The sequence below is a fragment of the Pteropus alecto genome, unplaced genomic scaffold (genome assembly GCF_000325575.1).
Source record: "Pteropus alecto unplaced genomic scaffold, ASM32557v1 scaffold276, whole genome shotgun sequence".
In the NCBI taxonomy this organism is placed as follows: Eukaryota; Metazoa; Chordata; class Mammalia; order Chiroptera; family Pteropodidae; genus Pteropus; species Pteropus alecto.
Window position 1 is genome coordinate 318,980 of NW_006438074.1, and position 16,661 is coordinate 335,640.

General features: G+C 31.4%; 1 protein-coding gene and 1 pseudogene across 1 annotated transcript in view; one reads left to right on the forward strand and one right to left on the reverse strand.

Moving 5' to 3' along the window:
• The first annotated feature begins 1,576 nt into the window (after positions 1 to 1,576).
• On the forward strand, positions 1,577 to 2,699 carry LOC102892604 (annotated as a pseudogene).
• Positions 2,700 to 11,830: 9,131 nt separating this feature from the next.
• The window catches only part of CUNH14orf39 (chromosome unknown C14orf39 homolog), a 32,623-nt gene continuing 27,792 nt past the window's right edge, over positions 11,831 to 16,661 (reverse strand). The window contains exon 17 of the mRNA XM_006915172.1: positions 11,831 to 12,030. Coding sequence (XP_006915234.1) covers positions 11,831 to 12,030 — 200 coding nt within the window. The remainder of the gene's footprint in view (positions 12,031 to 16,661) is intronic.

Genomic DNA, 16,661 nt, shown 5'->3' on the forward strand with positions numbered 1-16,661 from the left:
GTTCAAGATATTTAAAGAAAAGATCATTATTCTTGAGTTTTAGGTTGCTATTTGAAAGTTTAGGTTGCTATTTGAAGCTATTTTCAAATTGCAATTTGTTTTTCTTAGGTAATTTTTTTCAAATTCATTTCCTAAAGAAAATGTAATAATTCAATGTTGATTAATATCAGAACGATCTTCTTTTCGCTTAAAAAAAACAAAAAAACTATGCTTTAGATTGAGCTAATTATCTATTAAGACAAAAATATTTTAATTTCAAGTATTTTTAAATAACTTTAAAAAATACTTAAGAATACTTTTCGAATTATCATCTGCACATTAACTTCACCAAGAGCATATAACATGCTACATAGTAATTTAGTAAACATTTATTGATTACCTATTAAGAGCCAGGCCATAGGGATGTGAAGGTTAAAGACCAAGTCCCTGCTCTCAAAGGACTATGAGAAAAGTTCTCAGGAAAAATTATATTCTATAAAACAGTAATGCTAGATACTGGTGACATAAAAATTATTAAGATCTAGTCGTTGATCTGGGGGATTGATTAGCCTACTGCCATTGTTAGCTCATGCCATTCACCTTCCTTTCAACAGATGTTTATTGAGCACCTACAAGTGCTAGATACCGTGCTATATTCTTTCTAACTCACCAGTAGCAAACAAATTAGATATAGTCAAGTAGGGAAAATGGGACATACTCAAGAATTATAAAAATAAGGCATTATTCCAATCTGGGATACCAAGATATCTAGAACATAATTCTTGTCCTTGTGGAACACGAAGTCTAATTTTACAAATGGATAAATAATAAGTGACTATTTTAAAAGCTATGCTAACAGGTATGAACAAAATATTTTTGAAGCATACAAGAAGGGCTGAGATTTACTTAGTGAAATCAGAGAAGTCTTTGCAGAGATCTCTTTGAGCTGAATTGTAAAGGATAGGTAAGGAGAAAACATCATATAGGTGGTATTTTAATTAATGAAAGCAGATAAACTTTTTCTCCCCATAATTCTTTAATCACAAAGAAAAAGATGTACAATATTTTATTGATTTTGTTTTCTGTGAATATGGAAAATTAATTACATTTCTATTTAATCTATCTGTTAGAGATACACTCATAATAAGTTATTCCCATTGTGTTATGTTAAAATGTAGGAATAAAAAAAATTTTGTATTATACTCTCAACTGTGTTTGAGACCATCTTGGTTTATGTATGAATAAACTCAGGTTCTTATAGAGATGCTATTATTTCTGTGGAGGGTTATTATTTTTTTTTTTTAGCTTGGATAAAATACACTATTTTTTCCCTCTCATCTTTCCCTCTCATTCACTATGCTCCAGCCACAACTGACTTCCACCTCCTAGAAATGCCAAATTACTGCCTCAAAACTTATGCTCATTTTATGCCCATTACCTAGAACATTTTAAGTATTTATGCAAGTTTGTGTACCCTAACAAATATCTTGAATTACTTATTATTAGGTTCTTGGCTTTGAGAGCAGCTCTTGGGTTTCAGTTGCCAGGAGGTCACGAGGTACTCTGAACTCATTTCCAAATGCATCTGAAAGTCAAAATGTAGCAGCCATCCCCATAAGCTAAGTTCCCCATCCCCAGTAACTCTGGAGTCTTCTTTGCCGTAGACATCGGAGGCAAGTGAGTTGATTAAATTGTCAGAATTTTTTGCAGATGTTGTAGCCAAAACTGCAGAAAATGTTTGTGCATTGTGTACAAGAGAAAAAGGCATTGGACCCACCGAGAACCTCTTCATTTCAAAGGATATCTGTTCCACTGAATTATTAAGAAATTTATGATTCAGGGTGGAAACTTCTCTAATCAAAATGGGACAGATGGAGAAAGTATGGTGAAAAATTTGAAAATGAAAATTTCTATTATAAGCATGACCAGGAGGGTTTACTGAGCATGACAAATGCAGACTGCAATATAAATGGTTCTCAGTTCTTCATCACAACAGTTCCAACTCCTCATTTCGATTGGAAACATGTGGTATTTGGCTAAATAATTAAAAAGAATGGATGCATCAGGAGTTTTGGAAAATGTAGAAGTGAAAGGTGACAAAATGGCCAAATTGTGCATTATTGCAGAATGTGGAGAACTGCAGGAAGGGGATGATTGGAGGAATAATTCCAAAAGATAGTTCTGGTGACAGTCATTCAGATTTCCCCAAGGATGTAGATACAGATTTAAAAGATGTAGATAAAATATTATTAATAAAAGAAGACTTAAAAACACTGGAAATACTTTTTTCAAGTCCCAAAACTGGGAGATGGCCATTAAAAAATATACAAAAAGTTTTAAGACATGTGGAAGGTTCAACAAAGGCTGTTATTGAGAAAGCAGGTAGATCAAAGCTGCAACCTACAGCTTTAAGCTGCACGCTGAATATTGGTGCTTGTACAGTGAAGGTATCAAATTGGCAAGGAGAAAGAGACAGTCGTTTGGAGGCTCTTGAAATAGACCCATCGAATACCAAATACCGTAGAACTCAAAGATGGCAAGGATCAAAAGAAGATGATCAAGCATTGGCTGATCTTAAGAAAGCTCAGGAGATAGCACTGGAAGATAAAGCCAACCAAGCAGAACTGCTGAAAGTCAAACAAAAGATAAAGGCTCAGAAAGATAAAGAGAAGGCAGCATATGTAAAATGTTTGCTTAATAAGGAATTCAGTTTTGCTTAAATATTATACATTGACTGTATAAGGGGAATAAGAAAATTCAAGGGGTTTTGTCTATTATATATAACTCGTAATGTGTTTCCTTTGATACTTCTGTTCCTCATTGTTTACAGTGTAGAAATATAGATATGGGTTTACTCTTAATAAAAGTGTTACAAAATACAAAAAATATATTAGTAGGCTATTTTTCCTATTGAGATTCTTTTATTTTTCTCCTCAAGTATTTAGACTGAGAGACTAATTCAACAGATGTAGAATATTATTAGTTATTTAAAAAACCAATACACAATTCAAATATTTTTATATTATCAGAAAGTATCAATTATGAAGGACAAAAGAATAAAAATGAGATTAGAAGTAAATACTTTAATATTACTCTTTTATGATGTGTTGGAAGACAGAATTATTACTTCCTTGGCTAGAAAAAATGCATAATTTTTGCAAGTAGTTATTTTTCAGACCGATTTGGACCATGGTCTAACTGAATTAATATAAAATACCTTCCTATTGGATACCAACTTTGTCATTGGACAAACTCTAAAAGTTATTTTAAAACCTTTTGCCTCTATCATTTGATGTGTTTAGTATTTCTTAATAGATGTTTTAAAAATGTAAATATCAAATTATCTTGTCATATTTTGGATGGAAATCTCTATCATCTATTTCTAAAAAAAATTAGACCACTACTTATCAAGCATTTACCATGAGCTAAGCACAAAGTCAAACACTTTAATATTCTCACAATCCTATTTGATAGTAAGATCATCAACTCCATTTAAAAATGAGGAGACTGAAGCAAAGAGGATAAATAATTGGCTCAGAGTCACACCTTAGCATGAATCTCTCAATGTTTAAACACAGACAGTACTCTAGGGCCCCCACTATTCAATATTCTATCCATCATCCTTCTCCTATACTCTCTTGTGATTCATCAGTCTGGAGCTGCAATTACTTCATGAAAAAACACTTCCTAAAACATACCAAAAAATAAAAATGTGAACTGAAACTTTGGAAAAACAACCTTTTAACAAGTAAGGTAGCTTAAAGTTTTAAAAAGAGTATCATATTCATATCAAAACAAAAAAAAGGTAACCTATTAAAGAAATAATATTTTAAGAGACAAATTCTCAGCAAGATGTTAATTTAACAACAGAATACAAAATGATGTATCAAGAAGCAGAACTGCTGAGCTGCAAACAACCTGGCTATGAGTCTGGGAATATTAGGACGGGCCTGTCCACCAGGGGTATAGATGTGATTGCATGTGACTTGTGTCAGTTTTAGAGAAATCAAGAGCAAAGTATAAAAGCAAGGCAATGGGAATGTTTCTAAATGAGCCATGCAGCCTCTAAGGCAAGTTATATGACAGCAATTGAAATTCGAAGGGAAAGCATCAACATGCCAGCCAGGTTTACGTATTGCTTGTTCGTTCATTCCTTCAAAAGATCAGAAAAACTTTATTTTTAGAATTATAATAATATTATTTCAAAATTACTAACATTCTCTGGTCAGTTATTAAAGCTCTAGCTAGTCACCCATTTAGGCCCCTGAAATTCTAATACCTACTGAGTCACAATAAATAAAAAATTAATATTTATATTATCTATTACCCAAAAAGGATTTACAATTATGCAGTCGGCAAGGTAGTAGAAAGCTTAAAGCTGTGTGTGTGTTTGTGTGTTGTTCAAATTTTCCCTCTATTGATTTTTATAATAGATTTTTTAGAGCAGTTTTAGATTCACAGCAAAATTGAGCAGAAGGTACAGATATTTCCCATATACCCCTACCCCAACACATGCATAGCCTCCCCCATTATCCACCACCAGAGAGGTACATATGTTACAATCAATGAACCTACATATGTTACATATGTTACAATCAATGAACCTACATTGACACATCATTATCACCCAAAATCCAAAGCTTACATTAGGTTTCACTCTTGGTATTATACATTCTATGAGTTTGGACAAATTAATCATGGCATGTATCCATCATTATAGTATCATACAGAGTATTTTCTCTACCTAAAAATCCTTTGTGCTCTGCCTATTTATCTTTCCCTCCTTCCTAACCTCTCATAACCACTGATCTTTTTATTGTCTCCATAATTTTGCCTTTTCCAGAATGTCGTATATTTGAAATCACATAGTATGTAGTCTTTTCAGACTGGCTTCTTTCACTTAGTAATATGTATTTACATTTCCTCAATATCTTTTCATAGCTTAATAGTTTATTTCTTTTTAACAATATTCCATTGTCTGGATGTACTAGAGTTTACTTATGCATCCACCTACTGAAGGACATCTTAGTTGCTTCCAAGTTTGGGCAATTATGAATAAAACTGCAATAAACATCTGTATGCAGGTTTTTGTGCAGACATAGTTTTCACTTCCTCTACCCAAGGTACATACCAAGAAGTGCTTTTGCTGGATCATGTGATAAGAATATGCTTAGTTTTGTAAGAAACTGCCAAACTGTCTTTCAAAGTGATTGTACCATTTTGCAATCTCATCATGATGAATAAGAGTTCCTGATGCTCCACATCCTTCCCAGCATTTGGTGTCATCAAAGTTCTGAATTTGGGCCATTCTGACATTTTAAGTTGCATTTCTCTGATGACATATGTCGTAGAGCATCTTTTCATATGCGTACTGGCCATCCATATATCTTTTTTGGTGAGATAGATGTCTGCCCTTAATTGTGACCCATTTTTAATGGGGTGGTTTGTTTTCTTATCGTTAAGTTTTAAGATTTTTTTTTCTGTTTTAAATAAGTTCTTTATTAGATGTGTTGTTTAAAAATATTTTCTCCCAATCTGTGGCTTCCCTTTTATTCTCTTGACAGTGTCTTTTACAGAGCAGAAAAATATAATTTTAATAAAGTTCAGCTTATCAATTTTTTTTCATAGATTGTGCCTTTTGTATTATATCTAAAAAGTCATCATCAAAACCTAGGTCATCTAGACTTTCTTCTGATATCTTCTAGGAGTTTTATAGTTTTGTACTTTATATTTACATTTATGTTATCCATTTTAAGTTAATTTTTGTGAAGAGTGTAAGGTCTGTCTATATTTTTTTTGTATGTAGATGTCCAGTTATTCTAGCACCATTTGTTGAAAAGATCTTCTTGACTGCATGCTTAGCCTTTGCTCCACATTGTCAAAAGTCAGTTGGCTGAATTTGTGTGGGTCTATTTCTGAGCTCTCTAATCTCACTCATTAATCTATTCGTCTGTTCTTTTGTCAATGCCGACTGTCTTGATTATTGGAGCTTTATAGTAAGTCTTGTAGTCAGGTAGCTTCCTTCAGTCCTCCAACTTAGTTCTTCTCTTTCAATATTATGTTGGCTATTCTGGGTCTTTTGTCTCTCTGTAAAAACTTTAAAATCAGTTTGTTGATATTCATAAAATAACTTGTTGGGACTTTGAGTGTAATTGCATTGAATCTATAGATCAAGTTGGAAAGAACTGACATCTTGATGATATTGAGTTTTCCTATCCATGAACATGAAATATCTCTCCATTTATTTAGTTCTTCCTTGAGTTTACTTTTATGTTTTTTATACTATAAGTCTACACATTTCAATCAATTCTAATCAGTAGTGTTTACATATCATTTCCTGAGTATGCTTCAGTTCATTAATGCTATAATATACAAAGTTATTTCACTCCTCTGAGTTTTAAATTTGATCTAAATTGCACTGTTAAAAATCTAACAGAACACTGAAAAAAAGCAAAGTCAGTTAAATGGTGAGTTGCCTTAATACCTACACTGAATCAAATACTAAACAACAGTCAAATGATTTTTGCATTGTGACGGTACGGCTTCAGACCTGTTTAGAAAGTCAATCAAGTTTAAATAAACTTTCTTCTAGTTCAGAGTTTCAAAATGTTGCCTAAATTTCATTGCCAAAGATAAATATTTCCTGTTTTCTAGATCTCCTTGCTCAACTCCTCCCTTCCATATTTTAAAAGTTTTATTTCTTTTAATATTTTAATATTTGTAAGTCAGTACTTAGAATTATAGATTACTTCTTTTGAAAAGAAAGTGAATGTGCCCTAATTCCCAGATATTTTACTAAGAAAAATTTATCTTGTTAATTGGGTAATTTGAGACTGTTAACTGTATAAGAAAATAATAGTTAGCAAGTGGGACACCAGGGATACTAAATGCAGCATATATAATTATCCAAAATATTATGGATTTTCCAATAATATTTAAAGGCTGTCTTTAAAAAAAACCAATAAAAACTGAACAAGAGTATAAAACAAAGATGGCAAACAAACATGGGCTCTCTCCTCAAAATCTAAACATAAAGACACCCCAAAAGCTAGAAAAAGGGTGAGCTATCTATCAAAGTAATATAAAAACCATTAGGGCTGAATACCTGCATCAGCAAGGGTCAGGGTTCTCCAGAGACAGACAGAGAGAGTTAATTCTCCTTTGCTCTGCCCTTTTAGTGTATTCAGGATTTCAACAGATTAGATGAGTCTCACCCATACGGGGGAAGCCAATCTGCTTTTCTCAGTTTATATCATCCAGGTTTACTCACTCTCACAGAAAGACCAAGAATAATGGGCACTAGTGGCCCAGTCAAATTGACACATAAAATACCATTTTGTGGAGCTAGCACTGTGAGTTTTTAGGTATGCCCTTTTATCTCACCCTGGTGATGGTGGTGGCATGTTGTTGATATGAAATGGCAAGGAAACCTCAGGATCTAGAAAGTAGTTGAGAAGTACAGGCAGGTTAGCAGGCCCTGAATATTTCCTCTACCTCTACGCCCTTATATACCTAGTTTCAAAAACAGCTCTTAAAAGTATTTATTTCTAGTCAAATGCAAAGTCAAAGATCTTCAATATAGATTAAGTGGGGGAAAAAGTACAATATAATATATGTTATTTTGTATCGGAAAAAGTACAATATAATATCTTATTATGTATCGTACCTTAAGTATTAAAAAAAAGGGAAAATAAGAATGTTCTTATTTTGTTATACATAAAAACTTTAGAAGAAACAAAAAACAATATTTACATATAAAGGGGGTAGGAAACAGAGAAGACAGGGGTGAGGAGACTTGCTACTGTTTACCTTTGTGTGTATGTTCATGTGAGTATATTACTTTTAGAAAAATTAATTTTAAAAAATAAATGAAAGATGAAAATAAAAATATTCCTATACCTAAAAGGCTTCAGAAGTTTTACTGTTCAAGGACCATCTGGAAAATACTCTTGGAGGAAGTATATGAACATAAAAAGAAATATATACAGGAAAATACTATGGAATATAGGAAGAATGGGAAAATGTATGTCATCAAGTTCTAAAATTTACTATTACCTAAAGAAAAAAACACATATTATATAACTAATTACTTCTCAATATCGTTTCCTCTTCTTCCTTAGTAATAAAACCCTGGATAATGTGCTCACCTAAAACCCACATTTCTCAGTTTCCCTTGCAGTTTGGTAGAACTAGGTGAGAACTTCATTCTGACCAATGAGACAAAGGCCAAAATGTTATGTGGGACTTTTAAAGGGAGTATGTGCAAAGATTATTAGAAGGGATTTAAAAGAGCCCATCATATACTATCTGCAAGAGATATATTTTAAATATAAAAATACAAACAAGTTAAAATAGATGGATGAAAAAGGTATATCATGAAAACTACAATAAGGCTGGAGGGGCTCTATTAATATCAAGTAATATAGAACTCAAGAAAGAGTATTAGTAGAGATAAAGGAATAGAGTTCATAATGATAAGAGTCAATTCATCAGGAAGATATAACAATCATAATGTATATAAATTTAATGACAATGTTTCAAAATATATTAAAAATTTGACAAAATTAAAGGGAGAAATAGACAAAAAGTTTTTAATAGCCCTTTTTTAGCAATTGAAAGCAAAGATGATGTGAACAACTCTACAAACCACCTTGATCTAATTGATATTTGTAGACCACTACACTATATCCAATAACTGTCAAATACACATTCTTTTTCATGTACACAAAATTTATTTACAAAGATAGACTATATGTGGGTCCATGAAGTCTCAAATTTAAAAGAATGGAAATCTTTTAAATAATCTCAATGGAATTAAATGAAATACCCATAAAAATAAGATATTTACATAAATTCCAAATATTTGGAAATTACATAATGCACTTCTGAATAATTCATTGGTCAAAGAAGAAATTAAGAGAGACATCTGAAGTAAATGAAAACAAAAATATATAAGATTTTCTGGGATGCAACTAGAAAGTGCTTAGAGAAAATTTTATAGCTTTAAGTGCTTGTATTAGAAAGAAGAAAAGGACTGGCCTCCATATTTCTAAAACCTTGAGTAGGAATGGAGACTAATTCCTATTTTTGGAGATGACAGTAGTAGATTTCTATCTTTAGGGGAATACTGCTCTTTTAAAAATTATCTTTAGAAGGCTATTTAATTATACACATTTATTTTGTGATCCGTATTAGAAATATTGCACATGCCTCCAGTAGCCAGAGGACCTATGTTATTCAAACACAATTAAATAGCTCTAGTTCCTTTCTTCTTTGATTTTATACACAGATGGTGTTCAAGGAAATGTATTTCTTTTAGACAAGGTAAACTCTTCCAATTTTATATGTCAGCAGTATCAAACCACAGGACAATCAGTTGTTATCACTTGGAACTTATCATCATGTACATGGACTAGTGCAATTGCCTCCTAACAGTTTAACTATAATTTCTCCTCTGGCTGTATCATGAGTTTAATCTTTCTTAACCATTCTTTTTCTCTTATAACTCTGGTATTTAGGATATAAGTTCCTTATTAGTCTCAGAAATCAAGTCAAAACACTTGAAGATCCTCTATAAATCAATCCTACCGTACTTATTAAACTCAATTTCCTTTTACTTTCTACTCCAATTAAGCCTATTCTGAATTTCTTCCACATAGTAAATTTATGATTGCATTTTTCTTTTGCTGATATTGTTCCCCTTATCTAGAAATCCCTCCCTGCCTCCTTTACCAATTCAGTTCAATTCTATTAATTCAACAAGCATTCAATGAAATCCTACTAAAACTAGCCACCAGAATTAGGCAATAAAAAATGTAAAACTTAAAAAAGGCATCAACCTTAAATTCAATTATAATCCACATACCTTAAAAGTCCCGATTCAAATTCTACCTAGTCAGTGAATCCTTCCCAGGCTTTCCATTCTATAATGACCTCCTTTTATTTTCTACTTCTTAAACCACTCAATCTCTTCCCTACCACAGAGCAAGTTATAAACTATAGAATTTGATTATATGCCATTTTATTGTAATTTTTTGTTGTTTTATAAGTTTTGTATCCTCAACTAAATTATAAGTTCCTTGAGTATAAGACTATGTCTTTTAGCTTTTATATGTCCTCAAATGCCATGTACAACTGAAGATATTTTAAAAATACCTACGTGTTTTTCTTTACCTCTTTTATTGATAACATGGTAAATCTAACTATGCTGGTGTGATAGGCATTTCTTTATTTAAAGTAAAAATAAATCATGGGATCACTGAGTTTCTCAAGGCTAAAACCAGTTTTGAACCTCTTAATAAATAGCAAATAAACCAATTACATCTTTCTTAGTCGATGTTTTTATTTTACCAAAACTACCAATTAATTCAATCATAGGGTCAGTAAAATGCTCAATATAAAAGGAAAAACTCTAATTTTTTAATTGAAATTTTTATCTTTCAACCATTATTAAAGGTTTTTTTTTTTTAAGTCCAAAGTTCTCTTAAATTCTTTCTAGCATTAGTTATATCATCCTTCTGACTTTAAAAGTCTCTGGGAAAGCTTAATTTAATACAAATTGTACTATGTTGTAAACACTCTGAAGTAAGATAAGCAGCAAGATAAACCAAAATTTGGTTTGGATACTCAAGTTGGTGATAACATACACACTCCAGTAGGGTATTAAAAGGCTTATTACTCACACATAATGTTTTCTGTGGATAGCAGGCAAGGCCTCCCAAGCTGATCTGAAAATGGATTGAGAGAACAGAGAAAGACTTTGGGTTTTGTGGTAGGTAGGGGTAGGGCCAGGGTAAGAGATCCTATACATGGTTTTAACTTCCCACTGGTGCCACCTGGGCTTTCTTATCAGCTTGACCAGATATGGAACAAAAGGGGGAAAAAACAGGGTGAGGCTTAAAGTCTGTCCGTAGTCACACACCAAAATATGGAGTCATACTCTTTATTACTTGGTAACTCAATACAACTAATTTAAAAAGCACAAAACACAAAGATATTGAGCAACATGTTTATGTAATTTCACATAATTTTATGTATCTTCACTTAAGCTACATAACTTATTGACAAGCAAATACTGCATATAAAATATAAGGGTGAATTTTTTGTTGAAGACAGGAAATAAAATTTTAAATGTTCTTCAAAAAGGCTTAAGCAAAACATATATTAACAGTATCACCATTAATACAACAATCCAATTTTCAGAAATTAGCTTTACACATTTAATTTCTTTCCATTAAAGATACTGGAATAACTGATAAAATTAGAATTCTACCCCTTGTTGTACTGGAAGAAAATGACACATTTTATTTACTGAATAACATAAATTTTTTGAGATTAAGGTATTACTCTTCATATTGCAATAGTAAAGCATAAGTGAAAAACAGTAATTTTAAAAGCATTTTTTAGTAGCTAAAGTACTAAGTACACCTCAGCATTAATTCTGCACAGTTACTGCTAAAAGATCTTCTGATGGCCTAAAGGAGTTCTTCTTCTTATCAAAAACACCTAAAATACTACCAGAATGAAACTTAGGTTCTGTAGAGAAACAGGCTTACTATTTACAATAATATTATTGGAAAAAGCATCAAATTCTATTAATAAAAGTTCTGCCTGAATAGGCCTTGTGAAATCAAAACCAAAATAATGATAGCTAATACTGCTAATAAAAACAAAATTACATGACACAGGCTTAACTTCCTTTAATATCTAAATAAATGTAATCAAATAATATAACTATGATAATCCATTATTGCTTTAATCAACAAAAGTAGTCTTCATATTTTAATAATGTAAATTTATGCCTTAGATGATTATAACGCAGTAAAATAATTCAAGAAATTAGTAATTAGTTTCAAAATAAAGTAAATTGTGTTGTATTCTGTGAAGAGGATGAAAAATCTTTTGAAGAAGAAGGTGTTGAGTTTTGATCTTGTTCAAATGAAAATGGAAAACTAAAATCATCTTTTCCAGCTACAAATGTATGAGTTGAAGAATCTGATGGAAAAGAAAATGCAAAGGCATCTTCTCCTTCTGGTTTCCCAAACAAATTTCCTGAGGAAGATAAATATACAATGTCATGCTATTCATGTTACATAATTTGCATAACCTACTAAATTATAGTATACAGCATACAATAAATACAGTAACATTGAACCATTTATCTATTAAGAAGATATTTAACTGTATTCCTCTTATGTGCAAAGTACTGTCCTCTGTACTATGGAAGATTAAACAGATTCAAACTTAAACGCTACTTTCAAGTAATTCAAACTCAAGTATGTAAAGAACTAGTGTATAAGGTAGAAAGAGGGGTGAAACACCTCAAATGGAGAGAATAGAACAGAGGTGCAGAAACAGATGTACTTAGGAAATATAAGGGTAACAAGTCAATTCAGCTTGTCAAGAACACTGAGAAATAATAAAGAGCTATTAAAAGGGAATTAATGATTAACAAGCAAACAAACGAATAAAAAAATAAATAAAAGGGAATTAATAAAGATGAGCTTGGAAAATCTGCTATATGTCCAAATGTAGAATCTGGACTTTATCTGTCAGGTAACAGTAAGCTATCAGAAGTTTTCAAGCAGAGATATGACAGGATTTGTACTGCTTTAAGGGTTACTCAGGAGAGAATGTGTAGAAAGGCTGAAACAGGAGAGTGTCTAGAAGTGGGGATGACAGAAATGATGAAATCTTAGCCTTACCTATAATCATAAAAGAGAATTTAAAAAATGCTAGATTTGAGAGATACTGCATAAGTCAAACTTATTCAACTATTATTTATTGAGTAACTACAATTACTGTTCATGGCATTGTTCTAGAAAATTCACAGAACAGTGAAAAGGATTTTAGAGTTTTAAAAGGAATTTTTGAAATCAACTTTACATAAAAAGTTATTTGGTTGATGACTCCTAGAACTGCTAATAAGGAAAAATATTGTTTTTCATTCATTATATTAAGATTGCAAGTACATTTTCAATATCTTAATTATAATTTTTAATTATTAAAAAATTTAAAATGTACAGTAATCTAAACTTATTTGAAACACATCTTTTAAAGCACCTGTATTTTATCCACAGAGAACCAATTCAATGAGTAAATTAAACAAAACAATTTACTTCATAACATTTTGAAATTTCATATATTTTTAAACATCTCAGTTATTTCACCCTAAATAAATTTGAGCCAACCAGCAGTAGGGTGGGTATGTGGATGGATGGATGGATGGATGGATGGACAGATGGATAGATTACCAGATGCTTGAGTACTTCCCCTCTCCCTTTCTCAAGTCTATTTTTCTACTGACTTTAGTACACATCTAGAAGACTTAAAGGAATATAGCTGTAATATAGCTATAGTCCAGAAAAAACCTAAAATTTTTAATTTCCCATTGAATAAATGAATTTGATTTTTTTAATTTCAGAAAAAAAGTTCATATGAAGTCTTCATTAAACTGATGCTCATTGTAAATAAAATAATAGATTACTGTGCAAGGCAGTAGTGTAGGTGCTGTGGAGAATTCAAAGGTGAATAAAACGAAGTGCCTGCCTTCAAATAACCTGTGATTAGAAGAGATTTTATATGTAATCGTAAATAATGACAGATGGTAGAATGTAAAAAAGTATTTAAAAAAAGAGACATTCAGAAAAGTGAAGGAGGTATATATTAGGAATAGAAGTTTGAAAGGAAAAATAATAGGTTTTATGTAAGAAAATGTGGTCTTGAAAAAATGGTTGGAAAGAAATGAAGCTGAGAATTTTAGGAAGAAAATAGTGTAAAAGAAATTGTGGGCATATTTGGGTTGCAATGAGGTCTTCATTCTGGCCCAAGCACAGATTATTCTTATAAGAAAAAAGGCTTTTAAGGTATGTCAGAGCTAGATTAGAAAGATAGGAGCATGTAATTTGATACTCTATGGGGAGCCACTAAAGGTAAGATGGTCACAGTATGCATAAGGAAGATTAACTGGACTATGATCTATAGATAAACTAAAAGGATGAAAAGACCAATTATGATGTTACTGAAATAGCCCAAGTGAATGTTAATAAGAGTTTGAAATATAATGATTTCAATGAAAATAGAAAAGAAATAAATATTTCAGAGAGAGAACTGATAAAACTTGATTACAAGCTGAATGTAGTCAGACACAGACACAGACAGAAATTAAAATTATTACTAATGTTCTGAGTCTTGGTAAGCAGAATAATGAAGATACCATTAGGTATGTCAGAAAGAGAACAAGTTTGATTTCAGATATGCCAGTTTTTAAGTCAACAGATGTCTTAAATATAAAGAGATATCAATAACAATCGAAAATAAGGTCCTACCAGATAGCTTCACTGGTAAGTTTTACCAAATAAATCAATGCAACAGAATCAAGAGCCCAGAAATAAATTTAAGCATATATGATCAACTAACATTTTTACAAGAAAGCCAAAAATACTCAATGAAGTAAAGAGTCTCTTCAATAAATGGTGCTGAGAAAAACTAGATATTCACATGTAAAAGAATGAAACTAGACCTCCATTTTACACACATACAAATTAACTTGAAATGGACTAAAGACTTAAATGTAAAGCCTGAAACTATGAAACTCCTAGGAAAAAACATGAGAAAAAGCTCCTTGACATGGGTCTTGGCGACGAATTTTTAGATATGACATGTAAACAAGTAACAAAATAAAAAGTAAACAAATGGGTCTAAATCAAACTAAAAAGCCTCTGCACAGCAAAAAAAAAAAAAAAAAATCAACAAAGTGAAAAGACAATCTACAGAATTGAAAAAATATTTACAAACCATATATATCTGACAAAGGGTTCATATCTGAAATATATATAACTCATAAACTGAATAGCAAAAAAATAATGACCCAATTAAAAATGGGCAAACAACTTAAATAGACATTTTTCCAAAGAAGATGTATGAATGGCCAATCAGTATATGAAAGGATTCTCAACATCACTAGTCACAAGGGAAATGAATATCAAGACCACAATAAGACAGCACCTTGCACTTGTTAAAATGGCCTTCATCAAAAGGACAAAAAATAATAAATGCTGGTGAGGATTTGGAGAAAAGAGAACCTTTGTGCACTGTTGGTGGGACTGTAAACTGGTACAGCCACTATGGAAAACAGTACAGAAGATCCTCAAAGAATTAAAAATAGAATTATCATATGATCCAGCAATTCCACTTATGAGCATATATCCAAAGGAAATAAAAACTAACTCAAAAAGATATCTGCACTCCCACGTTCATAGCAGCATTATTTACAATAGCCAAAACATGGAAGCAATCTAAGTGTTTATTGATGGATGAATAGATGCAGAAGTTGTGGTACACATGCACACATGTGCACTGGGATATTATTCAGCCATTAAAAAGCTGAGAAATCCTGTTATTACAACAACCTTGAAGATATTATGCTAAGTGAAATAAGTCAGAAAAAGAAAAATACTATATGATCTCATTTATATATGGAATCTAAAAAAATAAAAAAGGAAAAATTAATTAGAATTTTAGGTTATATTAAATGATTATGCTAATGATTTTACATATAAATGATTATGCTAATCATTTTACAATATATGTAAGTCAAATAATTTTGCTGTATACTTTAAACTTATAGTGATGTATGTCAATAAAACTGGGAGAAAATGACCAAAAGAAATAATAAGATCTTAGAGTTTAAGAAAAGTTAGGGAGGGTAAATATAAATTTGGTCATCATCTGTATTATGATATTTGAAAGTACTAAAGTTACTGAGTGTCAAATGAACAAGGGTGGCAAAGGAGAGAATATAGAGTGAATATTTCAGATGGCAGGCATTTAAAGAATGTCTACAATTGGTGATTTGTTTCTGGTCTCATCGCAGTAAATACCATTTATGAAAATTCCAAAATTTATGTCTCCACCTCCAACAAATTCTAGATTCATATAAACAATCTCCTATTTTACTTTCATTTAAATATCTAATAGACTTTTCAATGATAACACTTCCAAAACTGAACTCTTAGCTCCTGTCAATTTCAATATAACTTCTATAACCTTCCACATTTCAATAAGCGGCAATTCCATTCTTAGTTATTCATGTCAAAATCTTGGCATCATCCTGTTTCTTTCTCTTAATTCTACATCTCAATGAGATAAAGATGCTATACCTGCTGTTATCTCCTATCCTGTACCTTTCTACAAAGCTGAGTAAACCTAAGATTAGATTAAAAATGGTATGAGTCTGATTGCCAGTTCAAACCCATATCAACTATTATTTATTGCACTACCTGACATACAATCATTTGTCTATTTTCAGTCTCTCCCACTAGAACATAAACCCTATGAGAACTTTACTTTCATATCACCAGAGCCAAGAGCAGTACCTGAAATAAAATATACTACATATATACATATATGTTTCTATGTATATGTCAAGTAAATTAGTCACGAGACAAAAGAAGATAGAAGCTCCAATAAAAAGTAAACTCTAGAGATATAGGAGGATATCCAAAACTGCAGAAAGATGGGAAGAGTAAAGAATATCAAATGGTGCAAAAAAACTAAATATAATAAATACCCATAATGTTTGATAATTGGTAAGTCATTAATAATAATGGAGAAAGGAAATTTGGTAGAGTAGTGAGAAAAGACGTAGTGGAGCAGAAGAAACAGTAATCTTAAAAAACAAA